The sequence below is a fragment of the Manis pentadactyla genome, chromosome 18 (assembly GCF_030020395.1).
Source record: "Manis pentadactyla isolate mManPen7 chromosome 18, mManPen7.hap1, whole genome shotgun sequence".
Lineage (NCBI taxonomy): Eukaryota > Metazoa > Chordata > Mammalia > Pholidota > Manidae > Manis > Manis pentadactyla.
Genome location: NC_080036.1, coordinates 31716967 through 31735635, shown reverse-complemented (window position 1 = coordinate 31735635; position 18669 = coordinate 31716967). Strand labels below are relative to the sequence as shown.

At 52.9% G+C, this 18669-nt stretch overlaps 1 protein-coding gene across 2 annotated transcripts; it reads right to left on the bottom strand.

The window, feature by feature from the left end:
* Positions 1 to 2156: 2156 nt before the first annotated feature.
* On the bottom strand, positions 2157 to 8629 carry CRABP1 (cellular retinoic acid binding protein 1). Of its 2 annotated transcripts, XM_057494732.1 has the most exons (5): positions 8464 to 8629; positions 7800 to 7978; positions 5750 to 5863; positions 4828 to 5004; positions 2157 to 2434 (listed from the first exon to the last, which is right to left on the bottom strand). In XM_057494732.1, exons 1-5 carry the CDS (start codon positions 8531 to 8533, stop codon positions 2384 to 2386), a joined length of 591 nt encoding a protein of 196 aa, XP_057350715.1. In that variant the 5' UTR covers positions 8534 to 8629; the 3' UTR covers positions 2157 to 2383. The 2 variants fall into 2 exon arrangements, with proteins under 2 accessions (XP_057350715.1, XP_036771935.1); XM_036916040.2 differs by lacking the exon at positions 4828 to 5004.
* Between the last annotated feature and the right edge of the window lie 10040 nt (positions 8630 to 18669).

Genomic DNA, 18669 nt, shown 5'->3' with positions numbered 1-18669 from the left:
TTCAGCAAGGACCCTGGACCTCCACTATAAGGCAGGATGATGTCCTTTACGCAGCCAATCTAGATTTGAAGAAGATGAGGCAGCAGCAAGAGGTAGAAAGTATGTAGGCCAAGATGTCTGAGGCCTTGTTCAGTCCGTTCACAGTGGCAATGAGCACCAGTACCCATGGGTAGAGCCCAGACATCCCAGCCTTCATTCATTTGGTGTGACCTGCCTTTCATACTTTCTCTTGTGTGGCCAGCTTGGTCCCCTCACTTCCCTCAAATCTAGCACATTCACACTCAGGTTAGTCTTCTACACTGCCTTCCTCCCCACCACATACCAACCCAGGTCCTCCCCATCCTTTGAGGCCTCACTCCAGACCCTTCATCCACAAAGCCATCAGGCACCTTCTCCAGCATTCTTTCTGCACATGAAGTTCTGTGTTGTGTAGATTACAGAGTTGTGGACTTGGCTGTTTCTAGCAAGTGAAAGAGTCAGGAAAGGAGAAGGTCCTCTTGCATCCTCCCTTCAACGAGGACCTCATTCCAAAGAGAAAAAACAAGCAGAATGGAAGGGATGGCATGGTGCCTGCAACCTCTGGTACTAGCAGCACTGGGGTAGAGCCAGAAGTTGAAGAAGCTGTTTTCATGAGGGCTTTGAGAGGTTCTAGACATAAGCAGAGATAGCTCAGGACCCTGGGGAAAGTAGAGAGTGTCAGGCTTTCTCCTGATTCTAACCCAGAATCCAGCCCTGCTCTGATAAGTCAAGGCCTGGTGGCTTTTGGAGCTGTGGGAAGAAAGGCTGTTGGCAGAGCCATTGGCACTTTTGTGGAGGGCATCACAGCCAAGACAGTCCACAGCCCCATAAGCAGGCTGCAGGATGTGAGCTGGGCTCCAGAGTCAGTATTCAGCAGATTCAACCTCCCCACAGAGTTCCAGACAGGAGTGTTTGCAAGGGGGCTGAGGTCCCCCATGAGCAAAGTGGGGCTCTGGGCTGCAGAGGTGTGAAGATTTAGGTAAACATGTCCTCATTTACATTCAGATAGTGGTGCCTGGACCTTCGATGTCCACCCCATCAGAGTGTGAGCTCTTTAAAGGTCACCTTCTTCGGGTCTCATCTCTACCCAACACTGTTGGTCAGCTAATTCTGGCCTGGTTTTGTCAAGGGCCCATGTACCTAGTGCAGCAAGGAGAGAAGCCCAAGAAGCCAGGTGAGAACAATGGTGAGGTCCTGGGAGGCAGAGGGCTCCATTTGAACAGGGGGAAGCTGCCAGTTGTTAACCTGTGGGAATGTAGGTCCAGGGATGCCATATTTTCCCAACTTTTCTATTAAGGAAATAGGAATCCAGATTTTTATGTCAAATCTCCTGATTTTCGAAGGTTAAAGTTGGCAACTGTGGATTATTGTCCATATACATGTTTGGATCCATTCTCCACCTGGCTGTGTACTGGGAGGGTAACTTGTGAACAGCAACTCCCACCCACCCCAGTCCTCTAGATTCTACTTGGGTTTGGCCAATGGGCAGAATAGGTAGATCAGAGATTGGAAGGTGGGAAGTCAGGATACTCAACTGCCTAGTTCCAAGCCAAGCAAAAGAGACTGCCCCCAACGCACCTACCCACATTTACTGGTCTTGGCAGTGGCTATTTTCTTCTGTGTGCTGCCACAGCTCCTACGGTGTGCCTGCCACTCAGAGACATTCCAGAACATCCTGCTGAGGCACAAGTGACCTGTCTTGGTGGTCTCTCTCCCAGGCTATGGCTCTTGTGGTCTGGTGACCTCTCCATCCCTTCCTGTCTAGGGGAGCAATGGCTCCCCTATTGCTGGTCTCTGAGTACCTCACTATCCTTTGTTCTCTTCATCCTGCCCATGTAAATGCTCGTGTAAATTGCCCTTTCATTAGGAGCTGTCCTCAATTAACCCTTCTGAATGTGCCCTCCCTTTCCTGCTGGGAACCACCCATATACCAACTAATTCAATTGAGAAACAACACTGAGGCCAAACACACCTGGATCTACAGTCTGGATCCAGTCAGAGGGAGTCCACCTTGCAACCCCTGATGCCTGCTCCAAGCATGGCACATGGGCAGACCAGGGTGTGCTGGGGGCCACAGGGACACAGTAATTCCATGTTGAAGCCGAAGAGGCAGTTCAAGGAAGGGAAGAGCCTTGAGATGTGTCCAACCAGTTTAATAGCTGATGAAACCATGCAGATGCTAAACTATGGAACCAGGGACAAGGAGGCACAAGGCCTTGGGGGAGACACTCTAACACTGTCATGGGGAAAACGGGATCACCTAATGTTGATATGGGGAAGAGGAGGTCCGCTGGCAGCTCAGACCTGCGACATTCCTTGGGGGAACATGCATCCCACCCCCAAAGCAGGAGCAAGCTGGCTGCCTTCACTCCCGGACATAAATTCTTGTGCACACCACATCATCAGCGCCAAATGTCTGCAGAGGAGAAGGAAAACTGATCAGTACAGATGCCTGTGCAAAAATTCTTAAAGCATATCACTAATAAGACCACTTACTGCCCTGTTAAAACTCTTTGGAACATTCAATTTCCTGTGCCCTGTGCTCATGCCCACTGTTAGGGCCCCCCCAACCCCAACCTCCTTAAGCTCCATATTGGCAGAGAGGCAACTTGGGTATAGAGTTATATGCAATTAGTTCCGCTGGAACCTGTGAATGCTGACGTAAGAAATACAAGTTTCCTGGCTTTGGTTTTAAAAATTAAACTGAAACGGGGAGAATGTCATATTGGACATTTCTGAAGTGGTTCTATCTCTTTCAAATGACTTCAAGAAAGCAAGGGGCTGGGGCAGCTGGAGCCACGGGGTCCAGCGCTGACCAGCCAGATGAGATAGCTTTGGGGAGTGGTCGAAGTGCCTTCTGGGAAGCAGCTGGCCAACCTGGGAGACAGCCTGAGATGTTTCATCACTAATACTCAAGTCACCTGCAAGCTAGAAGTCAGTCTGAGCCACAAAAGCACAGCGTGAGCATCCAGAGCGAGCTCTGCAGCTCACAGCTGGGTGAGCCAGACACCTCTGGGGGGAGGGTTCTGAGTGGGGTGGAATTGAACAAGAGGGTCCCAAAGACCTTTTCCAGCTAAAATTCTATGGCTTGCTGTTTGTCTGTTTGCTGTGGGGATGCACAAATCATCCCACAGATGGAGGACAACTTTTTTCTTCTGGGCCCTGAAATGATATTGCTCATAGGTAAGCTGTCTTAACTCTTCTAAAAATTAGCAATTCATCACAGTCTGCTCTCCTGAGCCACTCACAGGCAGTTGAAACACGGAAGAGCAATATATGTATTTTTAAAAAACCCTAAAAACAAAAATCTCCAGTCGATAGACCTGATGTGGGTATTTTTACAGATGTGCATGTTTCTGCAGGAGTGTCCCTCTCCTCAAATTCTCAAAGGGGCCTGAAACTCCACAGAGGTCAAAAAGCCTGGGTAAGAGCTTGGATGCACTTTGATCTTTAGGATCTGGCCCCTGCATCCATCAGCTGATCACAAGATGCTTCTCAGAGAATGTGTGCTAGGACATTATTCCAACATGCGTGCTCAGGGAAATGAGTCATTAGTGATTATTTAGGAAGCAAATGCTCATCACCAGCTTCTTTGTAAGTGGGGAGCCCCTGATCACACCCACACAGCTGTAGCTGCTCTGGATACCTTCTGGGTCCTACTCTCTCCCACTCCCAGTGGGGAATGCAGACAACTTCTGGGTGCTGGGGAAAGGAGGGCAGAGGTACCCAGCAAATGCACCGCTCAGATGTCCAGACCTCTCAGAACCATGTCAGTTTTCCAGAACTCTGACCTCCACGGCCATGGAGTGTCATGTCGGATGGAATGCCAAAGTTTGGGAATCTCACTTCTTACTTAGGCTGTACCTACTCTAGCCATCTGACACAGTTGACCCAGGCCAACAAATCACTTCATGAAACAAAACGAAACCACCACATGTCCACCCACAGTTGAAATGCCCTTCTCAGCCTGCAGGTATGCTGTGAGGTTCCTGGGAGAAACTCTGTAGAATGTTCCATAGTGATCTGAAGGATACTCAGTGTTCAAAACAGGCAGCTTACAGCCCCCGGGACAAGTTACTGTTGGCACTGGGAGAACTTATTTCAACTTACCTAGAATAATTTGCCTCTTGTTATGAGGAGAAAGCATCTCCCCAAGTTTTAAACTTATTAATGATAATAATCCTTGAAACAAAAGCCCGCATTTCAGATTTCAAATGCCAAGAGTTAATGCTCCCCTTTAAGCTTGTATGTACCTTGGTTGGGCCAGGGAAGGATGTCCAGGCAGGGTATTTGGAAGGGATGGACTCCTTGGAGCAGAATATGTCCCAGTTGCTCAGTTACTACAGAGGTTAATAAAATCATACCTCTCACAGAGCACAACAAGCCCACTGAACCCTCAGCTATGCTCAAGAACCCTGAAGTCCTCTCTGTTAACCCTGGTGCTGGGGAAATATATGTGCCCTTTTCTCCTAAATTTCCATGTCCCAGCCTCAAACTTCTCTCCCAGCCCTATCAAGTGTTCCTTCCCTGGATGCATTATCCAGGTTGAAAAATGAAGCCAGTCCCTTCTCTATGAAAGGAGAAAGCACGTCAAATCACTGCAGGGAAGGACAAGAGGAGAGACACTGAGCAGCCTGAGTTACAGTAATACAGATAGCTCAGTTTAGGGTCTTCTCACAGAATAAACATGCCATTTCAGGGCTAAGAGGAATCTCAGCCTTTAGCCCAGCAGCTCGTCTCATAGCTCAGGAGGGAGGGCCCCTGAGGGCCCCCCCAGGTCCCACAGAGTCCTGTCCTGGCACACCTCACCATCTGCTCTCCCGACATTTCACGGTGACATTCAGTAAGGTGGGGCAAGCAGGCAGTCTCTGGGGAGATGCCAGCAGCTGCCTGATAGGGAACAAAGGGTACCATTTTCTGGTTACCCACAGCAGCATTTCCCTTTTCTAGTCCAGGGGAGAATGGTTTTTGCAAGAAAAGCTTGGTCTGAAACACAAAGAAAAAGGGGTATGAGGTTGTCCTGCCCTCTCAGGCCTCCTCTGCCCTATACCTGAATAAGGGAGGAGGTGTGTAATGAAACTACAGCGACTTCTAACTTGGCCTCACCAGTTAAATTTTGTGTTGCCAAGGACATTTAAAATGTCTTAATCTGAATGCCTTTAAAGTAGAGCCTGCCCTCTCCAGTCCTAAAGGCCTACCCTCCACATAGGGTTACACTCAGACACTTCCCTGATTAGCATTCCTTGCCTGGTTCCCAAAGGCCCCTGGAGTTTGTAAGTCCAGGGGTAAAAATGTTCTCTACAGCTCCATGCACTGACATGCTGAAATTTCTGAAATCTTTCCCAGGCAGCAAAATGGGAAATGTAAGGGAAAAAAATCCCTTCTGTGGAGTGAACAACCCTAGACCCTCACAGAACCCAGGCATTCTGAGCCTGGCTGGAGGGGAGGCTGGCCCAGAGCGAGTCACCAAGCCATCACTGGGATGTATCGATTTGAATGACTGCACTGCAGCCTGCCTCTAGCCCCTGCTCTGAGCCACTCCTCTGTCCTGCCAACAATTTAACAAACCTCTCCTCTGGCTGGAACTGTCATCTTGGGCTTTCTGATTACATTTTAACCCAGGGCAAATAGTATCTCTTTCTGAATGGGTAAGTGAGGACAGTAGTTGTGTTGCCCACCAAGGACATCATCTGGGGAACTGAGGGCTTGTTTCAGCATCAAAGGGCCTCACCAGGATGAGCTCGTCATTGGCCAGCTCACGTGTCCAGTACGTTTTGGGGCCGTCCCCCTCCAGGAGAGTTTGTGTGCAATGAATCTTGTTCTCATTCTCCCAAGTGGCTAAACTCTGCAGGCAAGAAAACCATTAGTGTCATTAATGACAGTCTTTGCAGCAGGAGCAGAGACAACAATGAGCACCGGAGAATAATTACTGTGCGGAGAAGCAACACATGGTCCCTGTCAGCAGGGTGCAGACCCTTCTCTGCGACACCTTATAAAGTCCAAATTCAGAGGGCTGATCATGTACTTCATGGGCTACAAATATACTTTGTATTTAACACACACACATTTACCAACACAGCAAATCTTTACACATGCTTTACGTCTCCAGGAATAAAATTCAGAGCATGCAATGATTTGTTTATCTCAAAACAGACTACCCCTTCAAGCAGTCTGGATATTAAAGGCAAGAATGTTCACATCACAGTGACAAAATTTTTAAATGGTTAAGACATCATATTTGGAACCACATCTGCCGTCAGCAGATTGGGAGATCTGTTCCGGCACAGATTTTGAGATAACCCCTTTCTTTCTGTTGGACGCAGCACACAGATAAACCTAGATATCTCTGGCTCTGAGGGTGGAAACACTACCACTTTCAAGGTTACATCCCTCTAGAAAGATTAAAACACAACCACAAATGGGGGGAATCTAGTAACCACAATGTTGCTCATGTGACTGTATATTAATGATACCAAAAGAAGAAAAAAAAAACACAACCACAACAACCATCTGAAGGGTCTTCCCGCTGTATTAAGAGGAGGTGAAAGGAGGAATTCCTGGCAGGCTCCCAGTGGCTCACAAGGCAAAGGACTCTGCGGAGTTGGGGTGGTGGAGGACTGAACGTGTGCACGTGGGGATAAAGCCCCACCTTCCAGGCTGTCGTGTAAACCTTTGATTTTGATCAGAACTAGTGTCTCTGGCAGTAGCCCCTATTGGGTGTCCCCAGAATGAGCCATACCCATTGCCAGGGTTCCTCCCTTCAATGACCAGCCCTTCCCTCCACTACACTGACCTGCTCCTTCATTTTTACACACGGTGGTGACTTGGAGACTCAGACCCTGCCAGCTCCAAGCCTGGACATCATTGTGCCAACTCTGGGGGCCAAATATTGCTGTGCGGATCGGCACACATCTTTCTGGGCGGCTGTGTCCTCCCAAAACCAGTGTCCAGAGTCTCCCTCTGGAGATCAGACATGCACCACTCGGAAAGGTGAAAAACAGTTCCTTACTTCCTGGAATGCTATAATTTTTTTTAATATTAGAGATATGGAGGGAGACATTTGGTCACTTTTTAAGTAAGCGACAGCAGCAATTATTTTTCCATCTGTCGCCAAAATAGAGTGACCGACCTCTGTTCTATTCCAGAGATCAACCCAATGCAATTGCCGCCCATCTTAAAAAGGACTGTACAACGCTTGCTTCCAGCATTCCGTTCACCCGTGGGGCCGATATGAAAAGAAATGCAAAACTTCTGCTTTGCAGGACTCAGGAGCGTGCACTCAGGGTCCCTTCCCAGCCAGAATCAGCGTTACTCTGGGGAAGGGTCAGCCGTTCCTGTAAGGAACCAGGCTGCGGGCGGGAGAAAGGGGTGCGGGCCATCAGGAGCTTTCCCGGGGTGCCCAGGGACTGGGAGTTGGGACCAACTGCAGCAGAAACCGCGGAGCCGCCGGACCATGGCCCCTGGTCCCTCCACCTCCGTCCCTGCGCCCTCGCCCTCGGCTCCTGCGGCCCCCATTCCTGCCTCTGCACTGTGGCCCTCCGCGAAGGGCGGGGCTGCTAGCACCTCGGGAGGCGGCTTAAGTATGAACTGGGAGAGCACACGGGTAAGAAAGCCTGGGAAGGGACACGTGTAGGGCGTCCGGTCGCACAAATCCTCTCTGCAAAAAGCCAGTGCACACACGCCCTGCAAGGAGAGCGCGCCACGGGCTGCAGAGGGAGCCGGGCTGGTCTGGCCACGGCGGCCCGCAGGTAGGGATCGCTGCCAGGGCTCCAGGGCCTCACCCGACACTTGCGTCCGTCCACAGTCTCCTCCTCAAAGCCTTCTCCGACCTTGAAGTTGATCTCAGTGGTGCGCACCGTGGTGGACGTCTTGATGTAGAACTGGTCCCCGTCCTGGCGGATCTCCACGTGCGGCTTGGACGCAGCAGCCACAGCCACCTTCCTCAGCATGGCGTTCACACCTGCCCCGGGGACGCGCGCGCCGCGCTCGGGTCACCGGGCCTCCCCGGACTGGCCCTGCACGTCCCAGACCCTCCCACTACAGATGCGGACTTAAAACTGGCCCCCACCCGCGCCCTCGCCCTGATTTTCGAGATGAGAAACTGAGGTTCAGCGAGGGTAAGTGGCTTTTCCTGAGTCGCACAGCGAACTCGTGGCAGGGGACGGTCTTGAGCCCCCCGATTTAATGCCCGTCACCCTCCTCGGACCCAGCAATCATCTCCCCTTGCGATGACCGAGCACCAGATAAAGGCCGAACCGTTCGGGAAAGCGCCGTGCACCCAGCAAACGCTCTCTGAGCGCGCGGGTCCCCGGCTCTTCCGGCCCATCCAGGATGGGTGAGCCTCGGAACTCGCCCCGACCGGTCGCCCCGAAAGCCCACCCCCCGCGGGGCCGGGACACCTCCGAGCCGTTCTCCGCGTCGGCGCGCGTCGGCCGCCCCGCTTACCCAGCGCCTTGAGCAGCTCGTCGAAGTTCTCGCTGCTGCGCATCTTCCAGGTGCCGGCGAAGTTGGGCATGGCGGCGGCGGCGGCGGCGGCGGGCGGGCGGAGGGCAGGCGAGCGCGCTCACGGCTGCGGGGCGAGGGGACTGCCGCTGCCCGCCCGCCGCTCCGGGAGCAGCCCGCGAGCGCCCCGGCCCCGCCCCCGGCCCCGCCCCGCCCCTGCGGCAGAGCCCCGCTCCCGGGGCGGGGTGCCCCCCGCGCTCCGAGCTCCAGCGCTGCCCGCCCGATACCCGCTCTCCTGCAGCTGGGTGTGGAGCGCCTTGCTGCCCCCAGGTCGCATACATCACGTCCTTCTTCCAAGTGGGTGGTGGAAGAGGGTTAGATGAAACAAGGTTGGGCAAGAGGTTTGACTGTTGACGCCATGCGGTGGCACTTGGGGGGATTGTGATGCCATTCTCTCTGTTTTCGTATATGTTTGAGAATATCCATAATACAGAGTTAAAATAGTGGGCTCCAACCCCCCGCTGGACCCCAGGCCCGGACCCTGTTGCGCGGCCCGCCACACGTGCGCTGCCACAGGACCCTGGGGCCCGGGGAGGCCCACTCCCTGGCAAGAGGCAGCCCGCACGCATCGCGTTGGCTGGGGGTGCAGCACAGAAGGCGAGTCGGGACGCGTGGGCTGATGAGCTCCAGGACCCTGCCGGCGGCGGTTTGCAGAACAGTGTGGCTTTGCATCTGCGGGCAGGGAGGGCTGACGAGGCCCGTCTCCGCTTCCTCCCTTGGCTCTCACTGTGCCCCACACCCGAAGGTCCTCGGTGTCTCCACCGCGGCCCTTGGAGCTCTCCACAGCACACCTCGTTTTCCTTCTAGTCTCTTTTCACTATTCCGCCATCCGACTGCCTCAGCCAACCTGCACAAGTTAGGATTCTAGAACCATCCGTGCATCTTCCCACCGCTAAACCTTCGCGCAGGCTGTGCCCTCTCCCTGGAATACCCTTTCCTGCTCAGGTAACTAACATTGTTCCCATTCATCAGTCCATCTTTATGCCATCTCTCTTGTGATACTCAGTTTCCTAGTTGAATGTAGTTATTTTTCTCAAGTTGGATCCTGTTCCCGTCTTAATCCTGCTATAAACTGAACTCCTAGAGGGCAGCAGTGAGTGTTTACCAACTGTCCTCCCTTCTTCAGGCTCAGCCCGGTGGGGCTCAATAAACGAGCATTGACTTGAGAAGGATATGATTGCGCTGTTGCCCAGAGGTAGTGTGGGGCGAAGATTCCCAGGGGGACCGCAGGAATCGGTGCTGAGTGCCAGAGGAACAGGGCTGGGGTCCTTCCCTGAGGCCCTGAGGAGCTGTTTTAGAAAGCAGCTGAGGACAGGAGAGGGGCCATCACCTGTTGGAAAGGGGAATGGGCAGGGCCAGCTTTATGGAGGTGAGGCCTTGTACAGTCACACAGGACCATGTGCTGAGAAGGGCCTGGTGGTAGCTCTGCTGTTCCCATCTTGAAATTCTTAATAATTTTTGAACAAGGGATCCTGCATTTTCATTTGCACTGGGACCTGCAAATCATATAGCTGATACTGAGTCCAGGAGGCAGAGGGTAGGCTGCCACCGAATCTAACCGTGTTCACAGAAGGTCTGGTGTCTCTACAATGAGGGAGCAAAACTGGGGTGCATCCGGCTAATGCAAAGCTCAGCTCCCATCCAACGCTCTTCCCCAGCAAGGCTTCTGCCCTCTTAGACCAGGGCTGGGAAAGGGCTGGAAAGGAGGCTGGGGGGTAGAAAAGCTGGGAGTCAGGACAGCAGGGAAAACCAGTAAGAACAGCCAGAGGGCTGAAGGCGATGCAGGTTCCACAGCGAAGGCGCTGGGTGGGCAAAGAGGGGAGGAAGTCATGGCAAAGGAAAAGGGAGGATAGGGCAGGAGGGTCCAGGCCAAGGAGTCTACCTTCGAGTTAGGGTTGCTGAGATAGGAGAGTGGCTCGTTGTCCAGGCACAGAGCAAGGGTGGGAGCAGGGCCCGGGAACAGAGAGGGTACAGCCAGTTCAGCATCAGAGTGTGGGGCAGCCCTGACGTCCTTGCAAACCCCCTGTCTTTGTGACTGCAGGTTAGAGGTGGCCGGGCAAGCAGGAGGGGCTAGGACTTCTCCGAGGCCTCACACCTCAGCAGGGGGCACATGGAGCAGGGAAGGCAGGCTCTCATCGCTGGCCTGGCTACCAGGGGAACCCAGAGCCAAAAGCAGCAGAAACGCCACCATGACGGCATTTCTGTGGATCCAGCGTTGGCATCCAGAGCAGGGCCCCTGCTGGGTAGACCCAGTTCTTGGCCAGGGCCTCAGAACACACCCGCAAAATGACCCCAAAGCCTTTGAGCCTCCCTGTCTCCCTCATTCTCCTTACTTACCCTTCCATTCACTCACTCTTACCACCCACCTCTCTCAGCTGGGACCTGGGTTCAGCTCTGGGGACAGTGACCAGTCAACACCCAGGTCCTGGCCTGAGGGTCCACTGCCTGACTAGGGGAGAACCCTGCGAGATCAGTGATCATTGTGTGGGCTCCTGGGGCCCAAGAGGCAGTACCAGTGAGTAACACCGAGAGGAGGGAAGAAGTGAGGGATATAAATGGAAAGAAGAATTCGTGTGAAGATGGGGGCTGTAAAGCAGGGCTGTGTATCCTGTATTCACTGTGGTTAGAGTGCACAGTCTCAAGAGGATGAGGCAGGAGGCGGCTTAGGAGGCGAGCAGAGGTCATCTCACAAAGTGCAGAGGGCACAAAACCATGTTCCTGGGTAGGTTTGTGGGAAGGTTTTAAGCAAGAGAGAGCCAGGGTCCTCCCGCCCTTTCAGCGAAGCTGCCGCTGCTTCACCGTGGAGGATGAGCCAGGCTCGGGGGCAGATGTCATAGGCCCAGGAGGAGGCTGTGGCCCTGTGAGGCGAACTGCTGGGCTGCTGCCCATGGATGGAGGGGGTTGGCTCAGAGAACGGTGGTCCTGAATGCCCAGCCTGCGATTTGAGCCAGGCGTCACAGAGACGTGGGGGAACCTTTCTAGAAATTCAGATTCCCAGGCCCTGCCCCTGAGCATTTAGATTCAATAAGTCAGGAGTAAGACCCAGGGAACTGTGTCTGGCAAGCTTTCCAGATGATTGTCCTTGTACAGCCAGGCTGGCCCTACATTATTATGTGACTGGCTGCCCCTGGCAGGGGACAGGGATGTAGGCACAAGAGGCCTGGGTGACTCCTAAGTTTCTGGGTCATACACTGGGTGGTTTCATTTGCTGCTCTGTGGAACAGATGAATTTGTTTGGGATGTCGGTTGAGTTGTCTGGGCATCCAGTACCCAGTGGACAGTGGGCAGTGCGTCCTTGGGTTCAGGAGGGAGGTCTCAGCTGAAGACGGTGGGCTTGGAGGACACGTGTGTGCAGGGAGCGGTGGGAGACACGAGTGTGAATGAGATGACCAGGGGTGGGACACAGAGAAGAGTAGAGGCCGAGGCGGGGCTTGGAGAATCTCAGGGCTCAGGGGACATGTGGAGTAGGGAAACTCCAAGGAAGCAGGAGGAAGAGCAGAGGGTGAAGTCCTGCCAGCCCGGGGCACAGCATTTCACAAAGGGGCGGGGCCAGCAGTGGTAACTGCTCTGGAGACATTCATGGGTGGGTGGGGGGCACCCATGTTTCCTGGAGGGAGAAACAAGACTGTCTGGGGACTGTGGCCAGAGCAGGTTCAGGAGGAGGTGGGGTCTGGAAGCAGGCTGCCGCAGGTTGAGTTTGGAATGGAAAGAATTAAACTGGAAGCGGAGAATGTAAACTCTTCTTCAAAAAGCGTGGCTGCACAGGGGCAGGGAGACAGAAATTGGAAGTTGTGAGAGGAGGTGGCATCAATAGGGCTATTGGGCATCTTGTTTGCTTTTTGGATGGAAGAGATTTGATACTGATAGGCTGACAGCAGCGAGGAAAGGAAAGGTAGAAGATGCAGAGAAACTGGTGCAGAGGTGAAGGTGGAGAGGATGCCACCCAGAGTGCAGGAGGTTGTCTGCCCCGGGCCGGGGAGGCAGGAGGTAAGGGAACCAGGAGGTGGGGTGCTCCTGTCTAAGTAGGAGATGGATCTCCTGCAAAGAATGAGAGGAAGGCCACAAGGGGGCTTGGCACAGCCGCGGAAGAGCCCCTTCTGGAAACAGGCAGGCGTGCAGGCTGCACATGGTGAGGAGGACCCCAAGCAGGGCTCCCTGAGGCCAGCGCACAGGCTGCTCCAGCTGTCATGGTGGGACGTGCTTTTCTGCCCTCCCCGACTCCAACACCTGGGGACAGGATGGTGGGTGCAGAAACAGGGGAGAGCAGAAAAGAGGGGAGCCAAGAATGGGGGTGCGGAAGGGCTGAGGTGAAGGGCCAGGGGCCTGGGCAGAAGAGGGAGGCAGTACAGCCTGGACACGGCTTAGGAGAGGAGATAACAGAGGGGCTCAGGCCTGGATGTCCTGTGAGTTTGAAGAACATGTCCTGGGGGCTGGAGGCAGGTGGGCATGTCAGAGATCCCAACACTAGCATTCAGGGGATCATGTGGCCACCCTTAGGGTGCTGATGTGGGTCGGAACCTTGGAGAGGGGCACTGGTGACGGCACTGCCTGAGCCAGCGAGTCTGTCTGTGGCGCACCCTGCTGCTATCCCACAGAACCCACTTGGGGAAGTCCTGCTGAAAGACAGGGGGGTCATGGAAGGTTTTTAAGGGGAAAGTGACTTGGTCAGATGGCATTTTCAACCGACCTAGTGACCTGTTTGGAGAGGGAGTTGAGGTAGATGGACAGCCAGGATGTGGAAACATGGAGGAACTTACTGCCGGGCCCAGGCAGGATAAAGGGGCCTGCGGAGCAGTCAGAACAAGGAATATTCAGGAGTAAAAGCAGCAGGGCAAAGGGGACTGACGGGGGCCGGGGCAGGAGAGGGGTATGGGACACATGGAAGATGGAAGCACCAGCCCAGATTGTGGTGGACAGCGTCATGGGAAAGGCGCTGAGCCCCACTTTGGACAAAATACTTTGAGGTTCATAGGGACACACAGATGGAACTGTTTGGAGGGTGGAATTCAGTGAAGCAACAAGAGCGAGTGTTCTGGGAGGCCCCCAGGATGAGGGGAGTCAGCTTTCCATAGTGTGGGGACTGTGAGGGTGGAGAGACAGCCTGGTGTGGACAGGCTGTAGAATAGGAATTGCAGCATTTGAATTTAGGGGAGTTCAGGCTGTAGTACGGGGCTGTTTTGGGGCAGCAGGAGGCCCAGAGTCAGGGGCTGGCAGTTCCAAATGGGATTCTCGTGACATGTGGTCTGGGAGGTGGGCAATGCCCTGCCTGGGTGGCCAAGGGGAGTGAAACCCTAGGCCCTTGCTGCCTGGGGCTGGCAGGCCAGGGCTGTGGCTGACCACAGCCACGTGTTGTCATGCAATCCTACATCTGTGGGATTCAGCACATCCCAGCACACACCCACTGTGTGTGTGTGGTATGTTCACATGTAAGTCAGGATCCCTTTTTTTTTTTTGGCTGGAAACACTAATCTTTGAATCTTGGAGCAAAAAGATTCTTGGCATATAAGATTTATGACTAGATTCACTCACTCATTCAGTGTTTTTGGAGGGAATACAGTGGGCCAGGAATGGGGTTCCAAGGTGAGGGGACATGGTCCTGGAGCCCCGGCTGGTGGGGAAGACAGCTGCACCAAGGTAAAATTTGGGACAATGTGGTAAGTGTTATGAAGGAGGAAGGGGAGGCACTTCAGGAGTTCGGGAAGGGCATCTAACTCCTGGTATGTCTGACCTCCCAGAGAAGGTGACATTAGGTGACATCCACAGAGCTCTGAAGGGTGAATAGGATTTCAATAGGCACAAAGGGAAAGAGCATCCTGGACAGGAAGGCCAAGGACTGGAGCTGAGCAGGGCTGCGAGGTCCCTTACAGCTCAGCTCCTACAGGGCACAGATCTGCAAGGAGCTCTTTGAGAAGGGGCTCACCTTGGAGTTAGGGGGCCTCACCTTGAATGGAGAGATCCAAGAATCTGGACCAAAGTGGGTGCCATCAGCTGGCTCCAGTTGCCTATGGGGTATGGCCAATCCTGGCCCTTCCTTTTCTGACACAGATTCTCAGGGGCAGGGGCAGGGGCAGGGCCTGGGCCGTCTCTCCAAGAGCCCTTTGTTCTCTGGCCAGCAACTCTGCCCTTGTAGACCCTGTGTTGCCAGCTCCTCCCAGGCCACTGACCTGTGTCCCTGCCTGGGGGCATTTCTGCTGAGCTTTGTGACTTTGGGCTGGAGGCACACCAGAACCTCAGACCCACTGGAGCTTGCTGGCTTGGCCCCATGCCCTCAGGCAGGCTGAATTCAAGCTGGAAGAATGGGTGTCAGAGTTCAGTCCCCTAAAGCTGGGGGCTCTGAAGAAGGTTGAGAGGGGGGCGGTCTTCAGGAAGCTCTCTGTAGTGGGGCCTGGGGCCACATGCTGGGACAGTGTGGGAGTCAGCAGAACAGGACAAAGAAGAGCTGGTCCCTGGGGAGACCAGGGTGGGGCTGCCTTGCCCTGCCTGGTGGGTTCTCCTGGGTCAGTGGGGAGGATGGAGTCTTGGACTGGAGGCCAGAGGGAAGGTGGTCCATGGCTGAAGGGGCTCTGGGGTCAGGGAGCCCCACAGTGGGGTAAGTGCAAGTAGCTGCCATTTGTTAAGTGTCTGCTGTGTATCAGGCACTTAGGTGCTTCACGAGCACACATTCACTCATTACCACTGTCTTATGAGTGGCAACCAGTGACAGATGAGGGAACCAAGGCACAGGAGATGAGGTGGCATCCCATGGTCACTCAGCTCATAAGGACAGATCTGGGAGTGAACCCAGGTGGGCTGGCCCCAGATTCCTGTTCTTACCTCCCCAGTGTGCTGGTCTGTTACACAGGTGGGGACCTGGAGGCTCACAGAGGGGCTGCCTGGCCCCAGGTCAGACAGGGGAGCAGAGCGGAGCCCCGTCCCTGCCCTGCAGCCCAGGTGTCTTAGGCTCATGAAGTTCTCTGACCCTGGGAAGTCTCACCGCCTGCATGCTCATGAGGATAGCTCTGCTTACCAGCCTGGAACAGACCCTGGCTAACGGCCTCAGAAGGCGCCAGCCCTGCCAACTCCTGATTTTGGACTTCTCGCCGTTGGAAGTGTGAGACAGTACATTGTGTTGTCTAAACCCTCTGGTTGTGATACTTCATTGTGGCTGCCCAAGAGTAAATGCTGGTTGAGCCATGCCCTCTGGACCTCCCTTCCTCATTTCCACCCCTTTCTGCACCTGCATGGTGGAGGTGGAGACCCTGCCCTTTCATCCTGCATGTCTGCCCCACAGTGATGCCAGGGTTCACGGGCATCCCCAGCTTAACCTGGTTTTCCTTGTCATTGAGGTTTGCGGGATCATCTGGGCCAGAAGGGACCTCCTCATTGACTGGCACTGTGGGACCAGAAGCATCAGTGTCACCTGGGACGCTTGTTAGAAATGCAGAGTCCCAGGCCCCAGCCTGACCTGCTGAATCATACTCTGCATTTTAACAAGACCCCAGGTGATGTGTATCATGTTCAAGTTTAAGAAGCCCTGGTTCCGGAAGTTGGCTGCATGCTGGAATCCAGGGACTGCAAGCGAGGGCCGATGTGGCACCTCCTCCAGGGATGCGAGTGTGATCAGCCTCGGGTACAGCGCGCACATCAGATTTTATTTATTTATTTATTTACTTGCTTACTTCCTTATTTTATTTATTTATTGTAAGTAAAGGTAAGATATTACCAATGCCTCCGACAGACATCTGAGAACAGAGTACACATACTGAGTTCTCACTACGTAGGTCTTTATTTGCCAAACTCACCTGATTCACCAGCATCAGGAAAAAACTTCCCATCTTTGTGATCGTGCAGGACCCACAAAGATGCTCTTCCTAGTACAGATACCTTCCCTTCCAATGTCATAGCTGTCCTGGGATTCTATTTAACTGCTGCCTTAGGGCCCTTGTGGACATATTCTGGGGATATTTTATAATGTATTTGTCTAATGCCATTTTTAACATGCAGTAAATAAACTAGCTTAACTTGAGTGAAAAATATTAAGTACCAGTAGAAAATTAAAAGAAAGCATCACTGATCAGCAGGCCTCTCACACACAAAACAAATTATAAAGCACCTATAGAAAGGAGAAAGACTTCTCCATCTATACTGGAAGAGAAATAGGGAAAGAATCCTTTGTACTGAATACAGTTTGTAAGAATTAAGTGAATATTTATTAAGTGAATGAATAACACTTGTATACACATTGCAATCACCTCCAAATGATCACAACTGCCTGGGTGCCCACTCCAGAGTTGCCAGTGTGATTATTCCAGGGTGTGGCTTAGACATCAGACTTTTTAAAGCTTCCCAGGTTATTGTGCAACCAAATTTGTAAATCGCTGGTCTACTGTAGGTATTTACACCAACTCCCCTTCCCATCAAAACTTTCATAGCAAATAACAAAACTAGAGCTGGGAGGTCCAGGCAGAGTCCTCCAAAATGACCCAGACTGCCTGGGGAGGGGCCCGTCTGCAGGGGTCCAGTGAGAAGCAAATCAGAGTCCCATTGGGGTGAGTTGAGAAAGGCTCTAGTCCTTGGAGTGTGGCAGTTAAGTCCTAGGAGGGACTTGAAAAGTCCAGAGGTCCCATACTATTTCTGCAGGTATGTGTCTTGGTCCCCTATTGGAACATTTTCTGCTCCAAGTTACTCTCCCCTGGGGTCTGGAAACCACTGTCATGTGTGCTGTCATTAAAGGGGTCATGGCCTCAAAGCATTGGGCTGGCTCTGGGTCTTTGTTGGAAAATACAAAATATGTCCAAGGTAACTTCAGAAAAGGCAAACAGGCTACAGCCAACTCTGAGGACCAGGCGGTTCTAATGAAGGTGAAGAAACGATTCCTTCTTGGAAACCAGCCAAGGACCAGCAGAGTAGTAGAGGCAAGACCCTGCTCCCAAATGTGCTAATCCTCTACTGCACTGCGGACCTTACTCAGTGTGCTCATTACCTGGGGCTTTCAGAGAACAAATGTTGGACTTGAGGTTGACATTACCTTCCATTTACTTCCATTGATGCCTGCCAATGTTTTCCACTAAGTAGTTGGGACAGCAGGGATAAGGGAATTTAAGGGAAAGAATATGGGCTCTGGAGTCCTGAGACCAAGGTTTGACCCCCAGTTCCTCCTGTGTGAGCTTGGGCCAGACACTCAACTTTCCTGAGCCTCGGGTCCATGTCTGTGAATTGGAGGTAAAATTGATACTTGCTGGCCTCACGTGGCTCTGGGAGGATCACATGAGACAATGTGTGTGAACACATAGTGTTAAGGGCAATGCCTGTGCTAGATGCCACCCCCCCTTTGTAGGCTGTGGGCGGCGGTGTCTACACGGTGTCTACATTACTGTGCTCGTGTGCACATGGAACAACACTACCTAAATGCAAATGCATGCACAGATGCATTTTGAATACCGTGAAGCCAGATGTGTTTCAGATTCTCAACTTTGCAGATTTTCAAAACTAGTATGATACAGCATAGTCAAGCACCTTAATATTACCACAGAGAAACATGAATGGTCACATGAAATTGGATGAAGAATAAATGGCAACGTGTCAGTTTGGTTCTCGTTATGCCTAATAAATTAGGAAGAAATGTTCTGTCTTCAGAATTTTAGGGAAGGGACTGCACTGTGTCATAACACCTACAGTGTACTAGACATCATGTCCTGTGTGCACTGTGCCTGGAGCCTCACACACTTTGCTCACTCAGTCCTCTTCACAGCTTGTTAGGATGAAAGGTGCTGTCAGTGTCCCCAGGTGAGCCATGTGCAGGGCACTGCCCCATGGATGTGGCTGTAAGTAGCCATGTTAGCCAGCAGAGCCTGCTGGAAAAGGTGCCCTTGTAGGAAGTCACCCAGGGGGGCCACTCCACACTCATGCTCCACTCCCCGAGGCACATCTATAACATCAAGGAAGGCAGGACCACATCCCATTGCTCACTGATCCAATGGCTGTTTTTGTTTTTCCTAAGATGTGCTTGGTCTTTGTTTCAGCAGTTTGAGTTTTGGCATTTCTCTTGCTCCACAGGTGTGTGTACGCATGCCAGCCATGTGTCTGTGTCTGTGTCTGTGTGAGCTCGGTCTCAGGTAAGATGAGGCATGTCTGCCCGTGTGTGTCTGTCTTTTTTGGGCAGAGGCCCGT